Here is a 24,071-nt window from a genome sequence, read left to right as displayed (position 1 = left end):
GTCTCTCTAATCTTAAACATCTGTTTAATATGTGCTTTAGCTCTTTTTTTTTATTGAAGTTTGGCTTTTACTTTGTTACATAAACCACAAGCTTCTTCTTACACAGTATCAGGATGAGAATAGACAATGGAAATAAAGTCTTTTAACTTTGTTACATAAAAACCACATTAACTTGAAAGTCTTACGTTTGTTTCATAAACACGTTACACACAATACATCATCTGGAAATAAGGCAGAGTTTCTTACAACACACACTAGTTGAAACATGATGCTAGGAAATGTTATTCACTAGTTCAGAGATCTTATGAAGATGCGTAGAAGAAAACAGACGAAGATAAGAACTTGATGAAGCATGAGCCAAAGATGATTTGCCTGTTTACAGCCAAACGGATGGTAAAAGGACCAATCTTATAAACCAAGGAAACTCAATGTCTTTTTTCCAAGACACAAGTTCTCTTTCCGTTTGGCTGAAAGATAAGGGACAAGACAAAAGACTGGTGAACCAAATCATGTCTTGTCCCCTATCTGCTGATCATATATTAAGTTTGCAGCAGCCAATATCCATTGCTGCTGCATTCCACTTGATAGGCATGACCATGCCACCAGGAGAATAAGCCGACGAACTTAGAAAGTAATCCATACTTGTAACTGCAGAATCCGAGAGATTTGACTCATTTGCTTCCCTCGATGAGTTTATGGTCTCATTTTCCGGATGAAAGACTTCAGAACTCTGAGAATTACTCGGCTTAGACTGCTTAGCCGCATCAGCTGTCTTGGTGTTCAAGAAACGCCCGCCAGATCCTCTAGGACGGCGCATAGCATGGAGATGGCGTGAGTGATGCATATATGGCTGAAACATCATAACATAAGGCAACATTTTTTGAATGCATAACTGAAAAAATGATCAGATAGTTTCAATAAGTTACCTTACGGCATCTACTCAGTTTTTCAGCCTTTGCTCGGGACTGGCGTCGCCTGATAATTCCATGGTACTGCTTTGAGTTCACATAGATGGTACCATCTTCTTCTGTCTCCATCTTCAGTGGAATCATTACTCGGCCCGAAGACCTCTGAGATCCGTATGCTGAAACAACTCCATAGTATTGTTCAACATGAGGATGCTTTGTGTACATCTACAATGAAAACAAAACACAGCAAATACTCAAGAAAACAATTAAAGGGAAATGAAAGTTTTTCTTTGTGATGTTCCACTGCAAGAGAACTCTACCATTGGCTGAGCAAATCCAAACTCGAAGCAAGCTGATTGCATCGCGAAAGCAACATGAGGCTTTGGCACATCTCTTGAACTCTTTTCACCACCTAAATCAATGACAGCATAAATAAAATCACCTTCAAACATTTGCATTCACTCTGTAATGTGCAAGAAACAGAGAGGTAATGTCTTCTTTCAAGGCTAATTGATACCCACTTAGAGAATTCAGTAAGAACAATCCGAAAGCTCCCATTACATATGAAAGTTGAGAGAGTTTACCAGGTGAGAAAGTGAAGAGAGTTGTAGAAGTTTGTTTATCCACCACACCTTGTTCTGCCTCCGTAGTAACTGCCTTAACTCCGGTGAATGAATCAGAAGCTTCGCCGGAAAGGCTCTCTGTAGTCAACGGCTGAGATCCAAAAGCATTCCACCAAGGAGTCTGTGGTGGCGACAAAAGCTCCTCAGTTTGCATAGCTTATGTTCCAAAAGTCCAATGGAAAACTGAAAGAGAGCCACAAAATATCTGTTGAACAAGCTAAAAAAAAAAGTCAACAACTAAAAGACTTCTCTTAGTTGTGTAAAAACTCTTAACAAGGAAAGAATTTTTAGACTTTAGTTTTAAAAGCAAAGCACACGAACCCATCTCAAGTTCACAGTCAAGAAACAGACTTTGTTGTCTAAAGAAAGAAAATTTGGGAGAAACTATAAAAGTAGACCCAAAAATCAAATCGTCAAACGAAACATTAATGTGAAAAATGCTAGACAAGATCCACAATAGATACTCGAGGACACAATAAAGAGAAGAAGAATCCAAAATGGAGTAAAGAAAACATAAGTAGAAGAAACTTACACAAGAGAGAGTGAGAAGCTTGAGATTCCTATTAGTTGGGAGCTATGTCGGTTCCAAATTAGAAACAAAGATCCGCAGAGAGAAGGAGAGAGAAAGAGATGAGTGAACAAGTGTAATGGAAACAACAATAGCTTCATCAACCAATCACCTTCAACTTTCATGCGAGTATTTTTTGTTTTATAATATTTATTAGAAAATGTTTTCTTTAGTAGTAGTAGGTGACATAAAAATAAAAGAGACAGAATTATTGCTCTAGTTAACTGTAGCGTTGGCTTGACGTGCTCTCTCCACAAGCTGCAATGATCCCACTTCATTCATAATCATCTCCATCAAGTAACAGTACTACTAGTACTGCTTTGTCGTCAAGTTTGTTTTTTGTTCCCTTCTGATTAAATTTGAGTGTTCACCGATGTTTCTTTAGCCAAACAATATATTTTACTCTGTTATGAGTATGGCTTCTACCGTTTGAATACTCTGATTGGTTGACAACATTCTGAGAAAAAAGTTGAAACACAAAAAAAAAAAAAAAAAAACTCCTTTCAGATGGACCGACATAATAAGCTCATTAATGAAGGCCCATTTTAAGCCCTATTTTTCTACAACAACTATGCTACTACTAGTGCTAGTGCCTCTGAGCCATATTTGAATCGGCCCATCATAGCTACATACCCAACTCAATTGGGTAGTTACTTAGGTCGGATTAAATCGGCCCATCAAATGAACCTCATTTCAACACTCATCAATTTGAGGAAAATATCCTATATATGATATCATTCCTTCTAAATTTAACATAAGTATTCTTTGACACTTATCCTAACTTTATCATCTGCCCTTTTGAGAAAATAACCTGATGAGCTGTCAAAGAAAATAAAATGATATCTTTCCTTTTATTTCTTAAAAAATACACCAAGATTTCTTTTCTTTTACTTCTTAAATACAGTAATTAAGATATTTCCTTTTAATTATTTTTATGATATGTATATTGGTTTATATAGAAAACTAGATATGCATGCCCCATAAATTCTTATTCCTACATTTGGGTCATGCATTCCTTTTATGATATCATAACATTTCATTATTTAGAGATAGTCAAACTTATTACTTTAATTGATAATAAAGAGAGGTCAAACAAAGAAAATAATAAGTAAATATATTCATTAGCTTCTAAAGTTTAAACATTTTTCACATTAAAGTTTCTTATTTTTGAATGCAATTGAATTAAGGTGCATGAGCCAAGCGACTTAGTCGTTAAAATGAGAATAATTTCTCTTGCAAACAACTTGCAATTTTGGGGGTTGAATGGGTAATAATACAATAAAAACACTAACACAAATTAATAGGATACAAGTCCATAGTAATTAAAATAATTTGTTATAGGAGAACAAATGAATTGATTATATTAAGGAAAATATAAGTGTTGACCATAAATAGATAATAAAACGTAGCATATAGATGTTTCATTTTAAGTTTCAAAATGCGTCCAAAAATGAACAAAACTATGTACGATGCATGAGAATGATAATATCTCTAATAATTTACGTGCATAGCATGACAATGATTATCTTATTAAAATACGATGCTCTAGAAAAATTAGGAAAAGTTAAAAAAAAATGCCCTAACATTTTGCACAAATTTGTTAAATACGGATGAGTTCTTCAAAACTGCAAAGAATAGTAAAGAAACAAACATTCGATTAAAATTAAGTTGACATGACAAGCAAATACAAGAGTTTAACACATAACAAGAGACATGATAAAAACTTGACCAAAACATAGAAAAACTAGAGATACGAAACGAGCAAGAAAAACAACAATAATAGAAAAAGAACAACATTAATTATTTCAAGAAAACTTCAAGACAAGTTGTCATGTCAACTTTGACGGCAGCTTCATTCGGCATCGTCTTCAGCACCACCGGCCATGCTGCTCTCTCCTTTATAGGTCCCCAAGTCTTCATCAGATGGTTCCATGTTTAGGTCTAAGCCACTGACCATTGTGGGTAAATGAGTCTCAACATCACAAGGGTTTTGGACTTGTGGATCAACGAAGACCCATTTATCAACATAATAGAAACTTCTTCCAGTTTCCATCATGTTTAACCCATTTCCACCTGACCCAGACGCAACATTCGAAGCCCTCAGGGCGTCGACCCCCGTAGAACCCATCCGTTTACTCAACCACATAAGTTTCTTATCCGCATATGGTATTAGTTTATCAGCCTCGGTTGGGGAGAGATCAGCAAGTTCACGACCATTTTGGACTTGGAACATGAGTTCGTCCATCTCAAACTCCGTGATAACCTTCCGAGTATCGGCTCGTTTCTTCTCAATCTTTTCGATAACGGTCTGGACGTATGACTCCGGATCAACGGCCTTCATGGTCCTTTCATGGTCGGTTAGAGAATAAAAGTTGTCGATGAGTGAATTAGCTGCCTCGGGAGATGGCCACGCCGTCAATTGTTCTTCTTCTCGATTGAAAACGACCACACTAGCGCGCATATCGCACAGAATGGACAGTTCATTCACTTTTTTGATAAGCCCCGTTAACCTCCTCTTGAGGCTTGCCCTCCTCATCCTATCGTCACGGATCCATGCAGCTCGTACTTTTTTCCGAGCCATGGCTAAGGATCACTTGGAATTGTTTTTTTCTTTGTGGTGTGAAAACTAAGCATCCTAGGTGTGGTCTTATATAAGAAAAGCCTAGGATAAGAGGTTGAACGGGGAGAATTTCCATGGTTGTAGTCTCCAATTGAGAAATGTTTGAATAGATTTTTTGGTAACTTAATTAGTGGGAAAATAGTATGTTTCTCCTCTATTCTACTAGGATTTAACCGCGGGGCAATATTTTTATTTTATGTATTTTATATAATAATTTATTGTAAAAGTGATATAGTACTAATTTTGGTAAACATTTATAATCGTGGACTAATATAATATTGTTTAAAGTTTAGGATTATAGAAATATATTTTTATATTTAATTTTAAGATTTTACGCGTGGTATATATTCCATAATATCAATCCAAACCGTTCTACCATATAACTCTATCATGTGAAATTAAACAGCATTTTTTTGTAATAATATTATTGTTTAAAAATTTCAATTTTACTGGAATGAATTTGGAATGAATTTTATGGAATAAATTTAGTCAGAAAATTTTGCAATTTTGTGAAAGCATTAATGATTGTCTTACCAAATATATAAAACAAATGAAGAATAGTAATGTGAGAGTGTTGCCAACGTTTTTGTTGTAATTGGGCTTATCTAATGACGAAAGTAGTGGATCTATATGTAAAAGTCCATATGGACCTGGAAAATAACAGTTTTAAGTATTTGTAAATCGTAGTTTGTTGGACTTCGAAAATATATAATACAGACACAAATCATTTAATGTCAAGAGAATTACAATAAATGCATAAGCCAAATGAATTTTTTGCCAAAATGTGTTAAAAATGTATATATATATATATATATATATATATATATTATCATATTTTCATGTAGCTTTTCATTTCGTTTTACAATATGTCAATTGTATTTTAAGTATCATCAACATTCAGCACTTTCTTTTCTTTAAGAATTTTCTGCTTTTTTTTTTTAATAGTAAGATAAAAAAAAAAATAGTAAGATATATATGTATATATATATATATAGATCTATTTGTATGTGAAAAAATGCTGTTGAGGGAAAAAAAAGAGAATACATGCATGCAGCTTTTCCTCTAAGTACGATACACAGACGATGCCATCGTGTTTGCTTGTTCCCTCAGCACTCGAGTGTACGTATAGTGTCCATGGAGACCTAGAAAAAAGATATTGATTAGGCTACATTTTTGTAAAAACATATAAAATAATCTTACAAATCCATCGTGATGATTTCAAATATTCGTATATTCTTAATTGTGTTAACGTATATATTTATAACATAGATAACAAAATAATTGAAAACTTTAGAATTTAGATATCATAATCAAGATGTTTGAAGAAATAGAGAACATGTGACATGTCTATTTTTTTAATCTAATTATATTAAAATAAGAGCAATGACCTACAAGGCTACAACCTAAGAAATAAATAGTAGTATTAACTTTTTTTTTGTGGCGAGGTGAACTCTTTCGATTAAAAGATCCTGCATGGCTGCATATATAGGTGAAAACAAATATGTCGTATGAAATGAGATACTAAAACCTTAATAATTAATTTGTGATTTGTAGAAAATATAATAAAATTGATAAAAGATGTAAAAAGGAGGAACGACAAAACATTGAAAAAAGATATTTACGTACGCGCAAACAGAATGGAATGGATACATAAGAAAATATTAGTCGGGGGTATTAATGGAGGATATCAGTAATTAAGAAGGAAATATGAGATTTTAATAGGTTCAGCTTACCGATCACTTGCTTGCACCCCCTTTAAATATTGATTCTATGTTCACCTTTCAAATCCAATTAGAATGCATACTGCTGAGCCAACAGAAAAAAAAACATGGTTAATGAAGACGTGACTCAATTAACAAGAGGAATTTGGTAAATAATGATGAGCTAGAGAAAGCAATTGCAAAATGCAGTCCCCAAACCAAAACTAAACCAAGATAACCAAACCCTAAAAGTACTCCCATCGCAGAGTTCTTAACAAAGTTTTCACTATTTCTTCATGATTTTAAATGTATAATTACTTCTGTCTTATTTATTACTTAAAACTAAATAGATTGATAAAAACTCTTAAATGAAATTTCTACTGATCTGGAGATGCTCTAAACCTCCTCCCCTCATCAGATACTAGATATTAGATATCTACCCAATCAAATCATGTACTGACAACTAGATTTGTGCATAGCTAGTTGTCAATACGATAAAACACTAACAAGCCCACACAAACATCAACACAATCCACAACAGTACAATATCTACTATAACTTACATGAAATTACAACCTCGTAAAAAAGCACTAATTAACAAGCACATACAAACTTAATTAGGCCACTTTCCCAAATTTACATTCCCAAATACACAGTAAATATCTTAAACAAAAGCTTGAATCTCACTTAAACAAAAAAAAAAGCTTTAAGAACCTATATAAAAAAAAGCTTTAAGAATCTCACTGAATCTTTCTTAGCAAAAAAAAAAAAAAAACTTGAATCTCACTTAAACATGTGATATATCAAGAACCTAGATAATAGTGTATTACTGTAATTTAAGAGAGAATTACTCACCATTAAAGGATTTAAGAAATTTCAAGATTAAAGCTTCGTTAAAAACAAAATCTCTAGATTATCAAGACACATACAAACCAGAGTAAAAGCGGCGATTGAAAATAAATAAAATTAGGTTTAAGATAAACAATCGAGTATATGTTCCGCATATATATCTTTATGGATAACCCAAAGCCCAAATATATAAAGCCCAAAATTATACGTATATTAGTTCAAAACTATCTGTTCAATGTGGACACATCATCATTTTCAACAAATTTTGAAATTACATGTTTACAATCAATATAATTTTTAAAAAAATTACGTACCTTTTTCTTGAAACGAAAACATTTTCAAGGTGATGTATATTTGGATAAAGTGAATTATAAATAATTACTATGTGATATATATGTAATGCTAGGATTATAATTAATCCTAATTAATTAGTACTTGATACTAGCTAGGAAAAGATAAAATTATTTTATGAGAATGTAGTTGAAAAAACAAATTGGATATGGATCGACATGCATTTCAACTAGCTACTATCAAAACTGCTATCAAATGTTTCTGGTTAGCACCGATACTCTTACGGTCTTACCAAATTTTGTTACCACATGTTTTTTCCCTTTTTTTGGCTAAAATGTAGATATTTCTTATTAAAAAAATGAAAAGTGCATGTTTAGGATTACATTCAAAATTATAAATCTAAGGAATCATATATCATAAGACACATATTTCAGTTCATCTACTCAAGATAAGCACACAAGCTAAGCTAACAAAGTTACCACTCAAAACGATCGTAGTTAATTAGTAGTAAATAAAGCAATATCGTAGTTAATTAAAGTGGTGAGCGGAAGCTGCCAACAAAACGATCAAATACGTCATTTCATTCAAGCATTCAACATGCCATGATTTATTGTAATACGTAGATATATAATTAATAAAAAAAACATTGAAAAACAATGGGTTACAGTGGATTAATATTTTACTAAAATCTATGATTGACTACTAGCCTCTTTAAATGATCGATTAAGTCTTAACAATAATTTGAATATCTGTAAAAGCGCTTAATCAACTCCACTGGTTAACTATTTGTTAATATATTTAAAATCACCCTATACCAAACAAAACAAAGCTATATGACATTACATCTTATCGTTGACTCCGAAGCTTCATCATCGTGATGACCAAAAAACATATACATTAACGAAAACATTCATTACATTCCTCGTATACTCATCATTTTTTCTTCAGACTACAATTAAAATTCTGACCGTCGTAATGAATGCGACGGTGGTGCCACCTTACTCCGGCCACTGGCTAACGAACACAGATAGGATGGGTGGATTGGCTTACGGGATCGGAGTCTCCATTGGTATACTTATGCTAATTACCACAATCACCCTAACTTCTTACTATTGCACTCGAAGCCATATCTCTGCCTCTCCCACGACCACTCCTAGGACAAGACGCCGGCAAAGAGAGAGCAATGGAACGTTACCACCTGGCCAAGAACGGTTCGACTTCGAAGATGATGAAAGCGACACCGTTGTGGTCGAAGTCTTGGGGCTAACCGAGGAGGTGATCAAGGGTTTTCCTAAGCTCCCGTACGAAGAGGCTCGTGTGAGTTATAGCTTACAAAAGGAATCGAGTACGACGTCGTGTTGTTCTATATGTCTTGCGGATTACAAGAAAATGGACATGATCAGGGTTTTGCCCGATTGTAACCACTTGTTCCACGACAATTGCGTTGACCCTTGGCTCAGGCTTCATCCTACTTGTCCCGTTTGCCGTACGTCTCCGTTACCATCACCGGCGATGACACCTGTCGCTGACGTTGTTCCCTTTTCCCGCCGGCCAATGATGGATATTTGACTTAGTCGCGTTTTATAAAAGAAATTATTGTTGACAATTTTTTTATATAGTATATAATAATATCTAAGCTGTAAAGTTTCACGATTTTTATTTGGTTCTGCACAAACATGCATTATATTCTTCATAGCAAAAATATTTTAAATAATATATAGGAGAGGTGGAGCAAGACCATGACGTTTCATATTTTCTAAAAAGAGGCGAAAACTTATAAAGAAAAGGAAATGAAGAAATGTAGCTGCATAAATACTAAATAGCAAATAGTAGAGTCGAAGTTGGCAAGGCTTACTATTTTTCGGTGCCAAACTATTGAAATTTCAAAAAAGCAAAAAGAATTCTACCTCAACGTAACCATTCTCAATTTCTCATTCAGCAAAGCGTTATAATAAGTAATCCGTTAATTATGGTAAAAGACTAAAGTCAAAACAGAGATCAAAGTCAACTTTATTAAACAAAGCAAATAACAATTGCGCAAAAAACTATAGAAAATGTAAGAGATAAATATGATTAAAAATGAGATAATTACTACAATAAATAACATTAATAAGCATGTTTATCCTAAATAAATTTAAGTGTATATCACATTCATACCAAACAATGAAATCGAGCCGTCCGTTTCCAGAAACTCTGACCTAGCTAAAAGAACGGTCCAGATCTCTTCCTACATTCCTTGAATATATGAATCCAAAGATTCCGCAACTCTACTCTGCTGCTGCTTTGATCATCATCTTCCTCTTATAGCTTCCGAGAGATTTATATCAATCACCATGTCGAGGATCTTCGCCATTCTTCCTCTCGCTGCTGTTTTTCTTCTCCTCCTTGTTTCACCGATTGTAGCCATCGATGTCCATTACTGTGGTACGTGTTTCAACCTCCGTTTCTCCTCGTGATGGCTTTGAATTCAAATTGAGTTCTAAAGTTCGATGCTTTTTGCTTTTGGCTCATATTGGTCGGTGTAAAAATTCGATTTTTTTTCAGGGAAATTTTGTTTTTGTCTGACTTGCTTTTGGATTCTGCTTGATTTGATTGTAGAAGAGAACGCAGAGTATGAAGTTAAAGTGAAAGAGGTTGATATATCTCCTAATCCTATAGCACCAGGCGAGCCAGCTACTTTCACCATCTCTGCCAACACAGGTTTTGTTCATTACTGTTTCCAGTCTTTATCTTAAGATTTTGGGCTTATATTGATACCAATGATACAATGTGGTTTCTGCTTAGGATGTTTGTACTCATGTGTCTTGATTCGTAGTAGAGTTGAACAATCACTGTTTATGATTATGATTCTTTTGTTTCATTGTTTTGGGGGAATTTAAAGGCCGTGAGATTTCGTTTGGGAAGCTGGTGATTGAAGTTTCATACTTTGGATGGCATGTTCACTCTGAGACTCATGACCTCTGCACTGAGACTAGTTGTCCTATACAAACCGGAGATTTCTTGGTTGCACACTCTCAAGTTCTTCCTGGTTATACTCCTCCTGTAAGTTCTCATAATTGCTTTGTTTTGTGGAATGTGTTGCATTCATAATGGATGGCCAATATATATATAAGGATTACCTTTGTATCGAGAGATATAAGATGGCTTAGGTTGAATGTCTTAATGTTGCATATTACTGTCGAAAATCTGGTACAAAAACAGGAAGATAACAGATTCTAATCTTACCTTTCTTGTGCAGGGTTCATACTTGCTGAAAATGAAGATGCTTGATGCAAAGAAGAAGGAGTTAACATGCATCAAATTCTCGTTCGACATTGGACTCAGAGCATCTGTGGCTGACATTTAGAGCAGCTTCACCTGTATTGGTGATTGTATAGATAGTTTAGGAAAATTGTTAATTCTTTCTATATCAGTTATGTCAGACCCTGAATGTGAAGGTGATCTTATTTTTTGGACACCAATGTGAATGTGCTTTCTTCACCATAAGATGTATCACCAGGTCTTATGGCAATCAGTCAAATGCTTGGAACGGTATAACTGACAAGGTCTCAACCATCATATGTAATGCGAAAAAGTAATCAGAGTAAAGTATATGATTAAATAGAAAATTTTGACTAATTCGAATTTGCAAGCTAGCTAAAGCTAAGCTTCTTTACCAATCTTACATCATTGCACGTTTCTGGAATTGTAAAAGACAAGACAGGCTAAATCAATTGATGACTCTTACCAGAAAGATTTATATTTCTTAAAGCTCCATTATAACATCTTCCTTTTTTGTTTTTAGCCTTCTGGCAAAATTGGGTTGATTGGGTAAAATCATTACTCATGTCATGAGTGTCTTTTGTCTTCTGTAATTGAGGTGTGAGTTTTATCATCACATCTTACATTATTGTAGCAATGACCCATCAACACAAAAAAAAAACAAAGACTTTTTTTCTTTCTTTTTTCATTCTGATGAAAACCCATCAAGAAAGACTTTTGAAAGCTAAACCAGAAAGTAGCTTTTGAAACTTTATTCATCAAAATTGGGTACCCACACGTTAACCAAAGAAGAAACCTGAAAACGAAGAACCCATTAGCCACTAAGTTTTGTTTTGTTTTTGTTCTCGTACCCGATCTTATCTTGATCAGAATTCTTCTCTAAATCCTCTTTTCAGATTTTTGAAAGATCCAAGTTTTGTTAGCAATGAAGGGAATGAAGGAAAGATTGGTGAAGAAAATCAAACTCATCACCACTGTCAAGACGTTGAAGCAAAGCTTAACTCTTCATAAGAGTACCATTGATCGCACAATCCATCATCTAAGAGACGAAATAGTCGCTGAATCTGGTCAAAGCAAAGGTTGTGTTACACCAACACTACTAGAGCTTGAGGATGCAGAGGAACATAATCTTGAAGAAGAAAGAGGGATTCTTCTGGAGTTTAAAGAGAATTGCCCACCCGGAGGAGAAGATTCGGTTGTATTCTACACGACGGGCCTGCGAAGTGTGAGGAAAACATTTGAAGCTTGCAGAAGAGTGAGATTCTTGTTGGAGAATCACCAGGTGATGTATAGAGAGAGAGACGTTTCCATGGATTCAGAGTTTAGAGAAGAGATGTGGAGGTTGCTTGGTGGGAAAGTTACCTCTCCGAGGCTGTTCATTAGAGGTAGGTACATTGGTGGAGCAGAAGAAGTTGTGGCATTGAACGAGAACGGGAAGCTGAAGAAGCTACTACAAGGAATCTCACAGGTTGATTCACCTTGCGAGTCTTGCGAGAACGAAAGGTTTTTGATATGTTCTAGCTGCAATGGAAGCACAAGATTGCTTGCAGAGCATCACGATGAAGAGAGTAGTAATGATAATATGTGGACAAGATGCAGAGAATGTAATGAGAATGGACTTGTGAAATGTCCTCTTTGTACGTAGTTGCTGTTATAAGCTAATAATAACTATCTGATTTTTAACTTTGTAGTAAATGATGTGTGAGAAAAACGTTTTGTATTAGGATTGTTTAATCGTATTATGTTTGTAATGAATAAGTGAAAAACACCAAATTTGAAAATTTAGTTCTAAATTTTAAGAAGTTAACTCTATTCTCATACATCAAAACTCTCTCTATCTCTGAAACTCAACTTCATATCCCAAGAATACAGTAATTATTAAAAGCTTCTCTCGTTGGGGACGTTAATTAAAATTCTCTAATCAGGCGAAGTAGACTGATACGAGAGGGATATCAACGTCAGCATCATTATCATCTTCACAAGCGACTACAACATCCACGTGACGTCTATAAGCAGGCAATTCAACCCCAGCCACGTCTCTTGCAAGATCCACCACTCTTCTGTTCATCCTCTCTTTATGCCTTGAGAACATACTGTTGTACAGTAAACTGCTTCCGCAAGATATGCTGTATGCGTTTAGCCCTTTCTCTTTTAGCCAGTCTAGCAACTCCCTTAGGGTCGGGTTTCCCCTCATCACCCACCGGTCCCAAACAGTCCAGCTTTGGTCTTGGTGCTTCACCACTTTAGGTGGAACCGGCTCAGCCATGGAGAAGAGCGGAAGTGCTAAGTTAGCAAATGTGTTTCTGTAGTCTTCTACTTTGTGTGACCCGTCTAAGACCTTGTACATCTCAAGGCAAACAAAACCTGTTGCCATTGCAGTTGATGTCGCAATCGCGGGTATGATTCTTCCGGCTATGAACTTGGCTTTAAGCTTGTCCACCTCGGGAACACTGTAGTTCCTTGCTCTCATGTTGGCTAGCCCAGCGATCATATCCATGTGGTAGTTGGTATCATCGTCCTAAGAACAGCAAAATAATGTTAGTTTGTTGCTCTTATAATTCAAATACAGAATCTGAAAGATACTTGGATACATTTATGATTCACCTTTTCAAACTGGATTGCCTTCATCCTGAACTCTGGCTGCAAGCTCATCCTGCACCGCACTAGTTTTGCGTTTAGTTCATCGATTACTGCTGCATCATCGACTGAAGCTGTAGACAAAGTTGTAGCCTTCTCATCTGTCACAATAGTTGCATCTTTCTTCGGCTCAAAGTCGGGGACAATTACTCTTTCCACAGCCTCGGCTAGTCCTGCTCGGGTTTTAGCCCACTCAGGAGTAGGGATTCCGAATGTCTCTGCTCGCAAGATAGATGCAGCCATGACAAAGTTGATATGGCTCAGGTCGGTTGAGGAGAATTGGAGTGGGCGAGGAAATCTCTTTGGGGCAGACCAGAACGGAGCTCCTGTACTAGTAGCAGCATCCTCAGGAAATGTGTAACATAACTGCTTCACACGGTTGGCGAAGTAGTCCTCAAACCTGTAAGCAAGCAATTATGTAAAGAGAAGAAAATCATTTTACATATAGTCTCAATGAAGGGTGTGGGCCAACAGAGAGTACCTCAGACGAGCCCAGGTTATGCAATCCTGGAATGAATTGCACTTTTCTTTCTCGAGGCACTCAACAACACGTCCCAAAGTATCCCTTGCTTGGGCATCACCAGCAGTTCTCATCGCTTTCATGTATTCAACAGGATCTGAGAGGTATGCATTAACTTCAGCTGGTGTTTTCTCAAGCAAACCCTCAAATTCAGAGCGAGCCCATGTTAAGCAATGATCAATGTTGTGAGGAAATGAGTGCACGGTGCACATTGGAGCCTGTTTCTCTGGTGGGTCTCTCGAGGCACCATAGTTCTCAGTGAGGTGAGGGATAACCATCTGTGTGTTGCACTTTGCACCTAGGGTTCCTGACTCGAGGAGAGGCTTCTGGAAATACACACACCTTGAATCAACATAAAGCCTTGCAGTGACATTGTCCAAAGCGTTCACCACAACTGTCAAATTCTCCCAGAAGCTGTCGTCAAAGACATTCTCGGTCTCAGGTCCAACACGATTTTGCAGAGCATCAATGTTGAGGCGAGAATTTATTCCAGCTGCTGCTGTTGCGGCAACTGTGGATTTAGCCTGTCCTATGTTCCAATCTCGAAAAAGAAACTGACGACTCAGGTTGCTCTTCTCAATTACATCATCATCGGTGACAGTTAGCTTCCCTTGGGTGCCACATGACACACCCATCAAAGCCAAGTTCTTTAAGAACTCGCATCCAAGAGCACCAGCCCCTACAACAAAAACTCTGGCATCCTCGAGTTTCTTCTGAAGAGTAGACCCAAATACAGAGATCTGTGCATCGTAACGGCTATTTTGTGGTCTAAACTCTGATGCATCAAGAGGTTCCTTGGGGAGTGACTCCACCGAATCAAAGTAAAAGAACTGCACAAATAATGCAAACTAATTACCACATTACCAAGTATAAAAGAAATACTACTAACAAGGGAAGAGAAACTTTAGTCCTGGTATAGGACTCATGTAGAGTAAATGCCTGTATAACATAGATGAACAGCATTGCTCAACAAGTAGAAGTTTAACATACAAAGACCGAACAGATGAGCCCCTGAAAAACCAAACAGAAAAGTCTTTACCTGAAAGATAGGATGGAATTTCCCAGAGCATGCCTTGACAACCTCCTGCCCAACAATGCCACCAAACATTGCAGCCATAGGATTCAGAACAGCCCTGGATCCAAAGGCCAAATGCCGCAACAGTTTAGAGTTGACATCTTCCAACCTTGCATCACCCAAACCCTCATTAATGTCAACTGCAATTTCCACTAGTTTCTGAGCATCTTCTTCTGAACCAGCAAACGGAAATCGGCCTGCTTGAGACGAAAACCTATCAAGTGCTTGGAATGCTAAGTGGAGAAGAGGTGGTCGGTCAAACTTTGAAAAGTCACTTAGAAGAAAGTCGCCTGGATCTTTAAGTGCTTCTCTAAGAGGTTTAAAGTTCAACACCTTTGGTTGTTTAACCTGAGTCACAATGCCACCCTTCATATATTGCCCATAGCTAGAGGTGTCTTCCTCCAGGGTAAATGAAAATGGCTTGACATTTTTTATCTTCCTTGGTTTTCCATCATTTAGCTCTGTCATTCCCTCAACTTCAGAGAAAACAACCAAATTTCCATCTTCAAACTCGAGCCTCTCATCATCGACACACGAAACAAATCCAGGATTTTCATTGCTAACAGAAGCGATGATGCCAGAGTGAGGTTCCTCCCCATCAACATCAAGAACAGTAAAATGAGGTCCAAAATCACAAAACAAAGACCCAAACAGCCCCCTAACATCAGCCTTGATGAATGCAATAGGAGGCTGATGACTGTGACAATAATCATCAATCTCTGTCGCTTTCTCAAAAGAGATATCCACAAATACCACAACCTGCATCAAGGAAAAAAAAAAGAAATCAACCACTAAAGCCAAACATTCTGTACTTTTAGTAGAAACGTTTTCATCCACGTTCAGTCACCTCTAATCTCTTTTACAGATAATTATGTCCATGAATCATGATAGTATTATTAACAACTAGAACAAGGAAGCAAAGACAAACCAAATAAAGGAAGGGTTTGGATACCTGGAAATCAGAAAGCTGCTCTTTGGTTAACTTCCCAGTCAAAGTTGAGACAGCCACAGCATTGTTGAGTTCTTGCAACTTGTGAACAGAAGCAAGTGCTCTATTCTTACCAATGTCCTCCTCCGTGAAAACAAAGTTACTAGATAGGTCCCATAGCTCAACCACATTTTCATCGTGAAGGGTCACTGACTTCACACCAGCTAGAATAATATTCTTGGCTAAATAAGAAAAAAAAAAAAAAATCATCCATCAGAAAGAAGGAAATAACGAAGAGAATAAAGAGCTATACCAGTCATTAGTTCATTACAAATCTATAGTGAATATTGAATAATCCTTCCATTATATAATGTGTCACTAACTCATTAGAAAATCAGGATTAACAAGTTAATATACCAATTTTACAATCTCAACTTCAAGTGCCCAAATGTACACACAACATCAAAACAGCTTAATCACGAAATACGTTTGCTCAAGCTTGAAGCTCTTTAACAACCAGCAGGACAAGCACAGGAATAACATGCAAGCAGAAATTAACAACGAAAAGTACAAAAATCGTTACCAATCTCAACACCAAGGCCCTGCATCCCAGAGATGAGAACGTTGGAAGCGAAAAGCTTCCTCATAGTCTCACGGCCGTAAACGGCGAGCTGTCTGCTATGAAGATCTTCATCGATCTCCTGATTGTTGGAGTTGTCGTTACCAAACTCCGCCATGCTCATCACCGTATCGTTACCACCGATGCTGTTGTTCAAACCGATGCTACTGGAGTTAGAAGCGTTAATCGCAGAACCATCAGCTGACTCAGTGTGATCGATCCGTCGCTTCTTCATCGGCGAAGAAGCAGATGCGATGATGTTCTCCTTAACAACGAATGGTTCCATATAGAGTAACTGAAAGAGAATATGTATCAAATAAACAGAAGAAGCTTCGAATAACAAACAAAGACAATAAATGAATTCCGATGAGAAGGTTCCTAGAGCTAATCGATGAAGGAATCTGAAGAAGAAACGAGAATCGGAGGAAATGAAAACGAAACCGTACCTTTGAGAGAAGATCGGAGGCGATAAGCGGCGAATTTGTTGTTAAAGTAGAAAGAGAGAGTATACTAAGCTTTTGGCTTTGTAGGTTGTGTAGAAAGAAGCGGCGGTATATAACAAAAATTGGGCGATGATTGTTGGGCTTTGAAACTATTTGTGCTGAATTCAGAATCAGCCTGTGTTGTGTGGTAAGTTTTTTCGTTTTTTCAAGTGGACCAGTTTAAGATAAATATCTGGTTTTGGTCTTGTAACATTGAACCGGATTTGAGTATGCAATAGACCAAATTTTAATTCAGGTTAGGTGTGATTGAATTTAAACTTTGAAATTGTTAATCAATCAAGTTTTGTTTTTTATTTGTTGATTGATAAAGAGAGAGTAGTTGTTGGATATTTGAATGTGTGTCGTACTTGCTAATTCCTAAAGATTAATAGACATTTCAAAGAAGTGTAATAAGAGTGAAACTTAAGCATAATGTGTGGAAATGTACCTTATGAACTCAACCATTTTGGTGTGAGCATTTGTGTTTGGAAAATGATATGGGGATGCTCTCTCTATCACTTATACCAACAAACACAATCTATGTTTTATGTGTGATTTCTAAACGAAAAAAATAATATTAATGGATTTGTAGTGTGACTACATTAGCGTGAAAAAAAACTCTTGTATCTTGAGAATTTGACCAACATTGCTTGACAAGTATATTCACGGTTGTATGATAACGATGAAAAATGTCTCACATTATATTTCTTGTGTGAATTGGCGTTGGTAACAAAGATTGACAAGGACCCCTTAAAAAAAAAAGTCAAGAAAAACATTCAAAAGACATAGAATTTCGGTTGAACCGGATTGGTCAGCTTAAATTACTAACGTATGGTTGGTTAAGCAAGCTGAGGAAATGTGTCTCCATTTCGTGATTTCTTCTTCCCTCGCGGGGATTTAGTCTTCTCTCTTCCAGCAGAAACCAGAAGAACTGTTCCTCGCTTACTACGATCCCTAACCGGACGCGAAATTTCAAGGTTCGTCCTCCTCTTAACTTCTCATCAGTTAATGTCTCTTTTAAGTTGAATTTGACTAGTATGATTCCAATTTCAGATGATAGTTAGGGGATTTTATCTCTCGGATCGATCGTTTTGGGTTACAAGAACTAAGATAGAATCAAATGTTTTTGTTTCTCCATTAGTTAATTAGTCTAAGAGATATAGAACAAAAAGTTTCGCTTCTTTCTTGTTATCTTTTGATGCACAGAAAGGTCATGAAACCTAGAACTAGGGGGAGTGATCAATGGTATTTGTAGCCAAAACTAAAAAAAAAGTTTGTTTACCTCTACTTTGATCAATTCGATGCTAGATCATTGTTTATTCAATGTGTGGTCCTTTCTTCACCCAATTTCTCCAAGTTTCCAACTCATGAATACTTGTAGTTTTTTATAAAAAAGAGGAAACCTTATTGGTGCTCAAGTTATATGAGTGATGATTGGATTCACTATCTTACTTTCCACTTCTATTAGTATTGAGATAAGTTTAGCTACAACTTTGTCAGTTATCGTTGAATCTAATTTGATTTGTGAATATTCTTTAGTGTTTTTTCATCACATGGCCTCCTTTGATGGGCCAAAGTTCAAGATGACTGATGGCTCCTATGTTCAGACTAAGACCATTGATGTTGGATCATCAACAGATATCTCTCCATACCTTTCACTTATAAGAGAAGATTCTATCTTGAATGGAAACCGAGCGGTGATCTTCGATGTGTACTGGGATGTGGGGTTTCCTGAAACTGAAACCAAAACCAAAACGTCAGGGTGGAGTCTGTCATCGGTGAAGCTGAGCACTAGAAACTTATGTCTCTTCCTTCGACTTCCTAAACCTTTTCATGACAATCTCAAGGATCTGTACCGTTTCTTTGCTTCCAAGTTTGTCACTTTTGTTGGAGTGCAGATCGAGGAAGACCTGGACTTGCTTAGAGAAAACCACGGTCTCGTGATAAGAAACGCGATTAACGTTGGGAAATTGGCTGCGGAAGCTCGTGGAACTCTGGTGCTTGAGTTTCTTGGGACAAGAGAATTAGCGCACAGAGTATTGTGGTCTGATTTGGGCCAGCTGGATTCGATTGAGGCCAAATGGGAGAAGGCAGGTCCTGAAGAACAACTTGAGGCTGCAGCCATTGAAGGGTGGCTCATCGTCAATGTTTGGGATCAATTGTCCGATGAGTGATTTACTACTTATCTCTGTGATTGCTTCTTTTTTTTTTTGGTTCTTTTGATGGAAATGACTTTGTACCTGAATCAAAGTGATCCTTTGTAAGTTGTTTGATGTGACAATCAACAATCACTAAACAAAAAGTGAACAGTTTCAGATTCTTTAACGTTCGACATTGTGTATGAAACAAACTATATGTTGGTTCTGCTTTTTCTGATATAACTGAGATTTTGTGCTGGTTTGATTTAGGTCTGGTTTTGGCTAAAGATTAGAACAATTTTGTTTTGCTAAGAACAAGAGTGCAAATGGATGTGTGTAATTAGAAAGATAAAATTTGGTGGAATCAAATATAACCATTTAAGTTGAATGGAATAAATTGAATATTCCACTCATTCCAACACTTACAAATTATACTCCTGTTTAAGCTCACCAAAGTGTAAGAGAGACACTAATTTAATAATGAAGGAGAGATGCCAAATTTAAGACAAGAGGACCCCCAAAGATATTCAGGTTTCAACTGTAATAGCATCACCTTCCTATTTATGACTATATTTGTTCTGTCTGTAATTTATAAAAAGAAAGAAACAAAGAAGAGTGAAGTTATGTGATCAAGAGGCGCAGAGAGATAGATCTTCCCACCTGTCTTCCTTCTTCTGACACCGACACTTATCCGTCTGTCACCCTTTAAACCCTATCTTTTTCTCAACTAAGCTTGTGTTTAATCTCACCATTAATCTTGTCACTACGCATCATCTCATCTCCTTCCTTTATTGGAAACTCCGACTTTACCTGGAATCGTACCCGATTTGATTTCACTCGAGATAAAATAATTAGTGCAAAAAAGTTCTCACCATCTTTCTCCGTCTTGTCGGTCACGTTTTTGTCCTCGTAGCTAAAAAAATCAGCTTTCTACAACTCCGTAAGGTTGTGACTTTCTGTGCTAATCCTCTTTTTCTCTTTTCTCTGTAAATTTTGATCAGATCATAAATTTTTTATAAGATTTTCTTCTGGGGGGTTTTGATTCTTATCACTGATTTTGTGGATTGGTCTTTGTTTTAAGGTGGAAGCTTGAGATTATGCAGAAGAAACGAGAGATCTGTGGTTATAGAGACAAATTAGACAAGACCTTATCTTCTCCTGAACTCACTAATCACGAGACTCTCAAATCTCTTCTCAGAAACCAGCTTGAAGGTTTTGTTTTTCTGAAATCTGAAATTTTGCTTTTGGATTTTTACTTTTTGGAGTTTACTGTTATGTTAATAGATTTTGGTTTGATGGATTTTGTAGAGTGTGATGAGAATATATTGGATAAAAGAACAGATGATGTATCCAAGTTACTTAGCAAGCTTAGGAGTGTTTCCATGACTGATCATCAAGTTTCTAAATTAACCAACGATGGTGATTGGAAAGTATGTTTTTTTTTGTTTTGAACTTCAGAGACATATCCATTTTTGTTCTTATTGTTTCGACCAATGATCTTGGATTGTAACGATGTAGCAAAAAAGTGTTTGTTTTACAGTTGAAACATGATCTTGAAGATTGCCGTGTTATGTACCGTGAAGGACTCGATGGAAGTCCTTTTCACACATTGCTCGTTGAAGGTTACATGGATGGTCCTATCCACGAATGTAAGTTTTTCTCTTATTAGAATCGAGACAGCAGAATCAAAGTTTAAACAATGATTACTGCAGTTGATGTTTACTGGACTTATGAATTATGATGCAGGTTTATGCGTATCGTGGGAATCAACTCTCTACAAGAAATGGTAAAGATCTTGGATTGTGAACAACAGGATCTCGTTTCTGGTTGGATGAATGTTTACTCTAAAAGTGTTGTTTATAGGTGGCCACAATATGCGTTTCCTCCATTCAGGATCTTAAAAAGCACATGCTTGCAAAAGGTCGGGGTCGGTGAACAAATTTGTTTAGCAAGGTTTGTCCATATTGAAAACAAGGATGAAGTTTGTTTTTGGGGTTTTATGTAATCTTATGAAGCTAATCTATGCATTTTATATTATGGGAAGAAAGGATGAAGGTACCATGGCCATTGACGGAAAGAGAGATGATTCTGCACTATTTCTCTTTTGAATACTTTAAAGATGGCTTAGTCGTCATCCTTCTGAACACGGTAAAGCAAAATCAATTCATCTTATGATCCTTGGTATAATAATTTGACATTATTCGTGATAATTTTTGTTTGCAACTTTTAGATCTCTGATTTAAATAGCATTGGAGTTTCCTCTACGGACATCATCATACCTGAATCACCGGATGCAGTGAGGATGGATCTCGTAGGCGGATTTGTTTTACAAAAGGTTACTCCACAGAGGAGTTACTTCAGGTTAGTGATCATTGTAGTATTGCAACTTGTTAGTTGTCTTTGGTTATGAAGCTTAAAATACAGCTCTTGTCTAATTTTGTAGAACGATAGGGGATATGGATATAAAGCTGGACTTGATGCCACCATCTCTTATGAATTTTATATCTAGGCAGCTGATCGGCAACGGTTTCAGACTATATAAAAAGGTCAGACAATCTGGTTTTATGATTTTGTTTGTTTTAATGTCAGGTAGGTACTTGAGTGATAATATGTTTCCGTATTTGAATGTAACAGTCAGTTGCTTCCGTAGCTAAATTTGATGAAGATTACAGTAGAGCTTTAACTGATCCTTTGTATACTAAGATACGTCGAGCTCTATATTCAACTGATGAAGCAGTCGAGGAAGAACCAAAGTTGGAAACCAATGAAGTAAATGGCGTTACTTTGCCAAAGCACGAACACGAGAATAATGGAGATGCTAGTGTAAATAAACCTGTCCATTGCAGAAGAACTGTTCCCGAGATTGAGGAAGAAGAAGAATCTGAGGAAAGTGTTTATTCAGAGGATGGAAATGAAATTGCCAAGACTCATGTGGATATGAGAAGACGGTTTTGCGTCAGTCCAGAGGTAGAACAAGCTTTAGGGACTCTAGATAGAGTAATATTCATGGTTAGAAATATAACGCCAGTCCCAGAAACTGAGGAATTGTCGCCAAATAGAGCAGATGATCAGGCAAAACAAGTGAGTGTATTAGAGAACATTGAAAGTGTTCCTCAAACACAAGAGTCATCAAGCGATTTCAGTGAAGAAGAGAAGAGAGAAGAGGATACGGGACAAAATCAGGGCATGTTAAACAAAGGTAAGAACTCGAGCTTGCAGAGAAAACGTAAAGCTCGCTGCTTTGCTTTCAGGTCTTGGCTTTGAAGGAAGCCAAAGTTTTCATTTACTTGCAAGAGTTTTGTAAGTTGGATTTTTTTTTTTCACTTGGAAGTTTCTTCTTCTCAGTTGCATGATCCATGTATAAAGTTTGTTGATTATTTTTGTAAAACTTGTTTTGTTCGATAAAATTTATCATATTTGGCGAAACTAGTTCCTCCTACATTTTTGCTTCTAGCCAAAAATAAAGAATAAACCGAATCTTTGGGTTATGGTTGGTTTGATTTCTCAATTCGGTTTGGTTTCATACCCAAATTTGAAACCTAAAACCCTAATTTCCTTTTTCTTTCAAATCCCCAAATTTCTCGATCTCGTCGTTTCTCTTCTCTCGCAATCATCGCACCGTTTCTGTGGAATTCTAGTCGAAAGGCGTTTTGATGGAATCAAAGGTTACTACTACGAGCTCTTCTACTTCAAAAGATCCATTCTTTTGCTTGAAATGGCCATGGGATTCAAACAAACAACCCAAATCCTCTTCAAGCGTCTGCGACTTTCAAGGACCGTGGCTCTTCAGATCTATGCAAACTATTGGCTCCATTGCTCTCAGCTCTTTGACTTCATTTGGCCAAAACCCCAATTTCAGACCAAAGAAGAAGCCTTTAAGCAGTAGTGAGCAAGGAGAAGCAGAGCAGAGGGCTTTTGCAGCTGCTTTAGCTAGCCAGAAAGAAGCTACGGTTCTTGAATTTTACTCACACAAATGCAGACTCTGCAATTCTTTGCTCAAATTTGTTTTAGAGGTAGAGAAAAGGAATTCAAATTGGCTCAGCATTACAATGGCAGACGCAGAGAATGAGAAATGGTTTCCTGAGGTATCATAAATATTAGTTATCTCTCTCTTCTCCCAAATTACAGAGCTTTTTCTCAAAAATGCATCTCTCTGTTTGTCTAAAATGCAGCTTCTCCACTATGACGTAAAGTATGTTCCTTGCTTCGTTTTGTTGGACAAAAATGGACAAGCTTTGGCCAAGACAGGAGTTCCAAGTAGTCGTGCTCATGTCATCGCCGGTATCTCTCATCTTCTCAAGATGAAGCGACCACCATCTAAGTAGTGAAACTATGCTTGATTCCACTGTTGATGCAAACAAGTGATCTACAAAAGGTTGTGGATTGTTTGTTTCTGGTGCATCAAAGAACTTTAATTGTATGTGCATAGATGATTACCAGTTCTAGGTTGTGGATTGTTTACCAATACCGTGGAAGATTATGGTGATAAATGATAATAGATTGTTTCTGTTGTTGTACACATCTCTTTGTTTCTTATGATTTCACAACTCCTGCTGGGGGAGAGAGGGTGGTGGACTGAGGAAGGAGTTTGCAAAACTTATGAAGAAACATTGTGCATCTCTTTTTGGTAAAGCCAAATATATTAGAGGACGAGGACGAGGACTCCGTAGTTAGTGTTTTAGTTTCCGTCTCTGTTTGGAGATTGTGTAGAATGTTTTAGTGTTATTATTAAACAAGTCATTTGAAAGATTTTTGGATTCATACTGAGAAGACCCAAACTATGTTGCAAGCTCTACTTACCAGAATGTTTAAGAATATTGAGTTTGACGACTTAAATTCTGACGATGACTTA

The 24,071-nt window shown here is 36.7% G+C and overlaps 9 protein-coding genes and 1 non-coding gene across 21 annotated transcripts; 6 read left to right on the top strand and 4 right to left on the bottom strand.

The window, feature by feature from the left end:
* Positions 1–59: 59 nt before the first annotated feature.
* Positions 60–2,301, bottom strand: NF-YA10 (nuclear factor Y, subunit A10). 7 transcript variants are annotated; one of them, NM_001342881.1, is made up of 5 exons: positions 2,064–2,301; positions 1,493–1,748; positions 1,229–1,320; positions 927–1,133; positions 60–850 (listed from the first exon to the last, which is right to left on the bottom strand). In NM_001342881.1, the coding sequence occupies exons 2-5, from the start codon at positions 1,683–1,685 to the stop codon at positions 533–535; spliced, it is 810 nt and encodes a 269-aa protein (NP_001330575.1). In that variant the 5' UTR covers positions 1,686–1,748; positions 2,064–2,301; the 3' UTR covers positions 60–532. The 7 variants fall into 7 exon arrangements, with proteins under 7 accessions (NP_001330575.1, NP_001330576.1, NP_196269.1 ...); NM_001342882.1 differs by having other exon boundaries at positions 1,493–1,736; NM_120734.4 differs by having other exon boundaries at positions 1,493–1,714.
* Positions 2,302–3,918: 1,617 nt separating this feature from the next.
* Positions 3,919–4,680, bottom strand: AGL96 (AGAMOUS-like 96; the record flags this gene model as incomplete). Its single annotated transcript, NM_120733.2, has 1 exon — positions 3,919–4,680. One exon carries the CDS (start codon positions 4,678–4,680, stop codon positions 3,952–3,954), a length of 729 nt encoding a protein of 242 aa, NP_196268.1. The 3' UTR covers positions 3,919–3,951.
* Positions 4,681–5,739: 1,059 nt separating this feature from the next.
* On the bottom strand, positions 5,740–6,662 carry AT5G00345. Its single transcript, NR_144124.1, has 3 exons — positions 6,639–6,662; positions 6,453–6,522; positions 5,740–5,861 (listed from the first exon to the last, which is right to left on the bottom strand). It is a non-coding gene; the product is annotated as an uncharacterized misc_RNA (transcript).
* A 1,474-nt stretch (positions 6,663–8,136) lies between these two features.
* AT5G06490 (RING/U-box superfamily protein) lies at positions 8,137–9,348 on the top strand. The gene has a single exon (NM_120732.2). The coding sequence runs from the start codon at positions 8,535–8,537 to the stop codon at positions 9,126–9,128; it is 594 nt and encodes a 197-aa protein (NP_196267.1). The 5' UTR covers positions 8,137–8,534; the 3' UTR covers positions 9,129–9,348.
* Positions 9,349–9,746: 398 nt separating this feature from the next.
* AT5G06480 (Immunoglobulin E-set superfamily protein) lies at positions 9,747–11,177 on the top strand. Its single transcript, NM_120731.3, has 4 exons — positions 9,747–9,983; positions 10,158–10,259; positions 10,441–10,601; positions 10,798–11,177. Exons 1-4 carry the CDS (start codon positions 9,893–9,895, stop codon positions 10,903–10,905), a joined length of 462 nt encoding a protein of 153 aa, NP_196266.1. The 5' UTR covers positions 9,747–9,892; the 3' UTR covers positions 10,906–11,177.
* A 416-nt stretch (positions 11,178–11,593) lies between these two features.
* Positions 11,594–12,589, top strand: AT5G06470 (Glutaredoxin family protein). The gene has a single exon (NM_120730.2). It carries the CDS (start codon positions 11,746–11,748, stop codon positions 12,463–12,465), a length of 720 nt encoding a protein of 239 aa, NP_196265.1. The 5' UTR covers positions 11,594–11,745; the 3' UTR covers positions 12,466–12,589.
* Positions 12,590–12,596: 7 nt separating this feature from the next.
* Positions 12,597–17,164, bottom strand: UBA 2 (ubiquitin activating enzyme 2). The gene is made up of 7 exons (NM_120729.4): positions 17,046–17,164; positions 16,564–16,894; positions 16,005–16,222; positions 15,017–15,811; positions 13,939–14,807; positions 13,425–13,857; positions 12,597–13,338 (listed from the first exon to the last, which is right to left on the bottom strand). The coding sequence occupies exons 2-7, from the start codon at positions 16,883–16,885 to the stop codon at positions 12,742–12,744; spliced, it is 3,234 nt and encodes a 1,077-aa protein (NP_568168.1). The 5' UTR covers positions 16,886–16,894; positions 17,046–17,164; the 3' UTR covers positions 12,597–12,741.
* Positions 17,165–17,836: 672 nt separating this feature from the next.
* AT5G06450 (Polynucleotidyl transferase, ribonuclease H-like superfamily protein) lies at positions 17,837–19,486 on the top strand. The gene is made up of 2 exons (NM_120728.6): positions 17,837–18,058; positions 18,621–19,486. Exon 2 carries the CDS (start codon positions 18,635–18,637, stop codon positions 19,253–19,255), a length of 621 nt encoding a protein of 206 aa, NP_196263.1. The 5' UTR covers positions 17,837–18,058; positions 18,621–18,634; the 3' UTR covers positions 19,256–19,486.
* A 137-nt stretch (positions 19,487–19,623) lies between these two features.
* Positions 19,624–22,704, top strand: AT5G06440 (polyketide cyclase/dehydrase/lipid transport superfamily protein). 6 transcript variants are annotated; one of them, NM_120727.6, is made up of 10 exons: positions 19,654–20,164; positions 20,301–20,431; positions 20,528–20,649; positions 20,760–20,868; positions 20,966–21,005; positions 21,083–21,172; positions 21,268–21,367; positions 21,450–21,580; positions 21,663–21,765; positions 21,854–22,704. In NM_120727.6, the coding sequence occupies exons 2-10, from the start codon at positions 20,317–20,319 to the stop codon at positions 22,481–22,483; spliced, it is 1,440 nt and encodes a 479-aa protein (NP_196262.3). In that variant the 5' UTR covers positions 19,654–20,164; positions 20,301–20,316; the 3' UTR covers positions 22,484–22,704. The 6 variants fall into 6 exon arrangements, with proteins under 6 accessions (NP_001318492.1, NP_001332440.1, NP_196262.3 ...); NM_001342878.1 differs by having other exon boundaries at positions 20,746–20,868; NM_001203312.1 differs by having other exon boundaries at positions 19,789–20,164; positions 21,083–21,200; positions 21,275–21,367; positions 21,854–22,523.
* On the top strand, positions 22,657–24,052 carry AT5G06430 (Thioredoxin superfamily protein). The gene is made up of 2 exons (NM_120726.3): positions 22,657–23,304; positions 23,392–24,052. Exons 1-2 carry the CDS (start codon positions 22,873–22,875, stop codon positions 23,542–23,544), a joined length of 585 nt encoding a protein of 194 aa, NP_196261.1. The 5' UTR covers positions 22,657–22,872; the 3' UTR covers positions 23,545–24,052.
* Positions 24,053–24,071: the final 19 nt, after the last annotated feature.

This window comes from Arabidopsis thaliana, chromosome 5 (assembly GCF_000001735.4).
Source record: "Arabidopsis thaliana chromosome 5, partial sequence".
Taxonomy (NCBI): domain Eukaryota; kingdom Viridiplantae; phylum Streptophyta; class Magnoliopsida; order Brassicales; family Brassicaceae; genus Arabidopsis; species Arabidopsis thaliana.
Note: the sequence above shows the minus strand (reverse complement) of the source record. Positions and strands in the feature narration are given on the sequence as shown.

Excerpts from the sequence above, each read along its gene's own strand:
- NF-YA10 (NM_001342881.1), bottom strand. The coding sequence starts at position 1,685 with ATGCAAACTGAGGAGCTTTTGTCGCCACCACAGACTCCTTGGTGGAAT. Across the intron at positions 1,321-1,492 it reads TCTCTTCACTTTCTCACCTG|GTGGTGAAAAGAGTTCAAGA; the intron begins GTAAACTCTCTC and ends TCATTGATTTAG. Across the intron at positions 1,134-1,228 it reads TTGGATTTGCTCAGCCAATG|ATGTACACAAAGCATCCTCA; the intron begins GTAGAGTTCTCT and ends TTTTCATTGTAG.
- AT5G06490 (NM_120732.2), top strand. The coding sequence starts at position 8,535 with ATGAATGCGACGGTGGTGCCACCTTACTCCGGCCACTGGCTAACGAAC.
- AT5G06480 (NM_120731.3), top strand. The coding sequence starts at position 9,893 with ATGTCGAGGATCTTCGCCATTCTTCCTCTCGCTGCTGTTTTTCTTCTC. Across the intron at positions 10,260-10,440 it reads CACCATCTCTGCCAACACAG|GCCGTGAGATTTCGTTTGGG; the intron begins GTTTTGTTCATT and ends GGGAATTTAAAG. Across the intron at positions 10,602-10,797 it reads TTCCTGGTTATACTCCTCCT|GGTTCATACTTGCTGAAAAT; the intron begins GTAAGTTCTCAT and ends TTTCTTGTGCAG.
- AT5G06470 (NM_120730.2), top strand. The coding sequence starts at position 11,746 with ATGAAGGGAATGAAGGAAAGATTGGTGAAGAAAATCAAACTCATCACC.
- AT5G06450 (NM_120728.6), top strand. The coding sequence starts at position 18,635 with ATGGCCTCCTTTGATGGGCCAAAGTTCAAGATGACTGATGGCTCCTAT.
- AT5G06440 (NM_001203312.1), top strand. The coding sequence starts at position 20,317 with ATGCAGAAGAAACGAGAGATCTGTGGTTATAGAGACAAATTAGACAAG. Across the intron at positions 20,432-20,527 it reads TCTCAGAAACCAGCTTGAAG|AGTGTGATGAGAATATATTG; the intron begins GTTTTGTTTTTC and ends TGGATTTTGTAG. Across the intron at positions 21,201-21,274 it reads ATATTGAAAACAAGGATGAA|GTACCATGGCCATTGACGGA; the intron begins GTTTGTTTTTGG and ends GAAAGGATGAAG.
- AT5G06430 (NM_120726.3), top strand. The coding sequence starts at position 22,873 with ATGGAATCAAAGGTTACTACTACGAGCTCTTCTACTTCAAAAGATCCA. Across the intron at positions 23,305-23,391 it reads ATGAGAAATGGTTTCCTGAG|CTTCTCCACTATGACGTAAA; the intron begins GTATCATAAATA and ends TCTAAAATGCAG.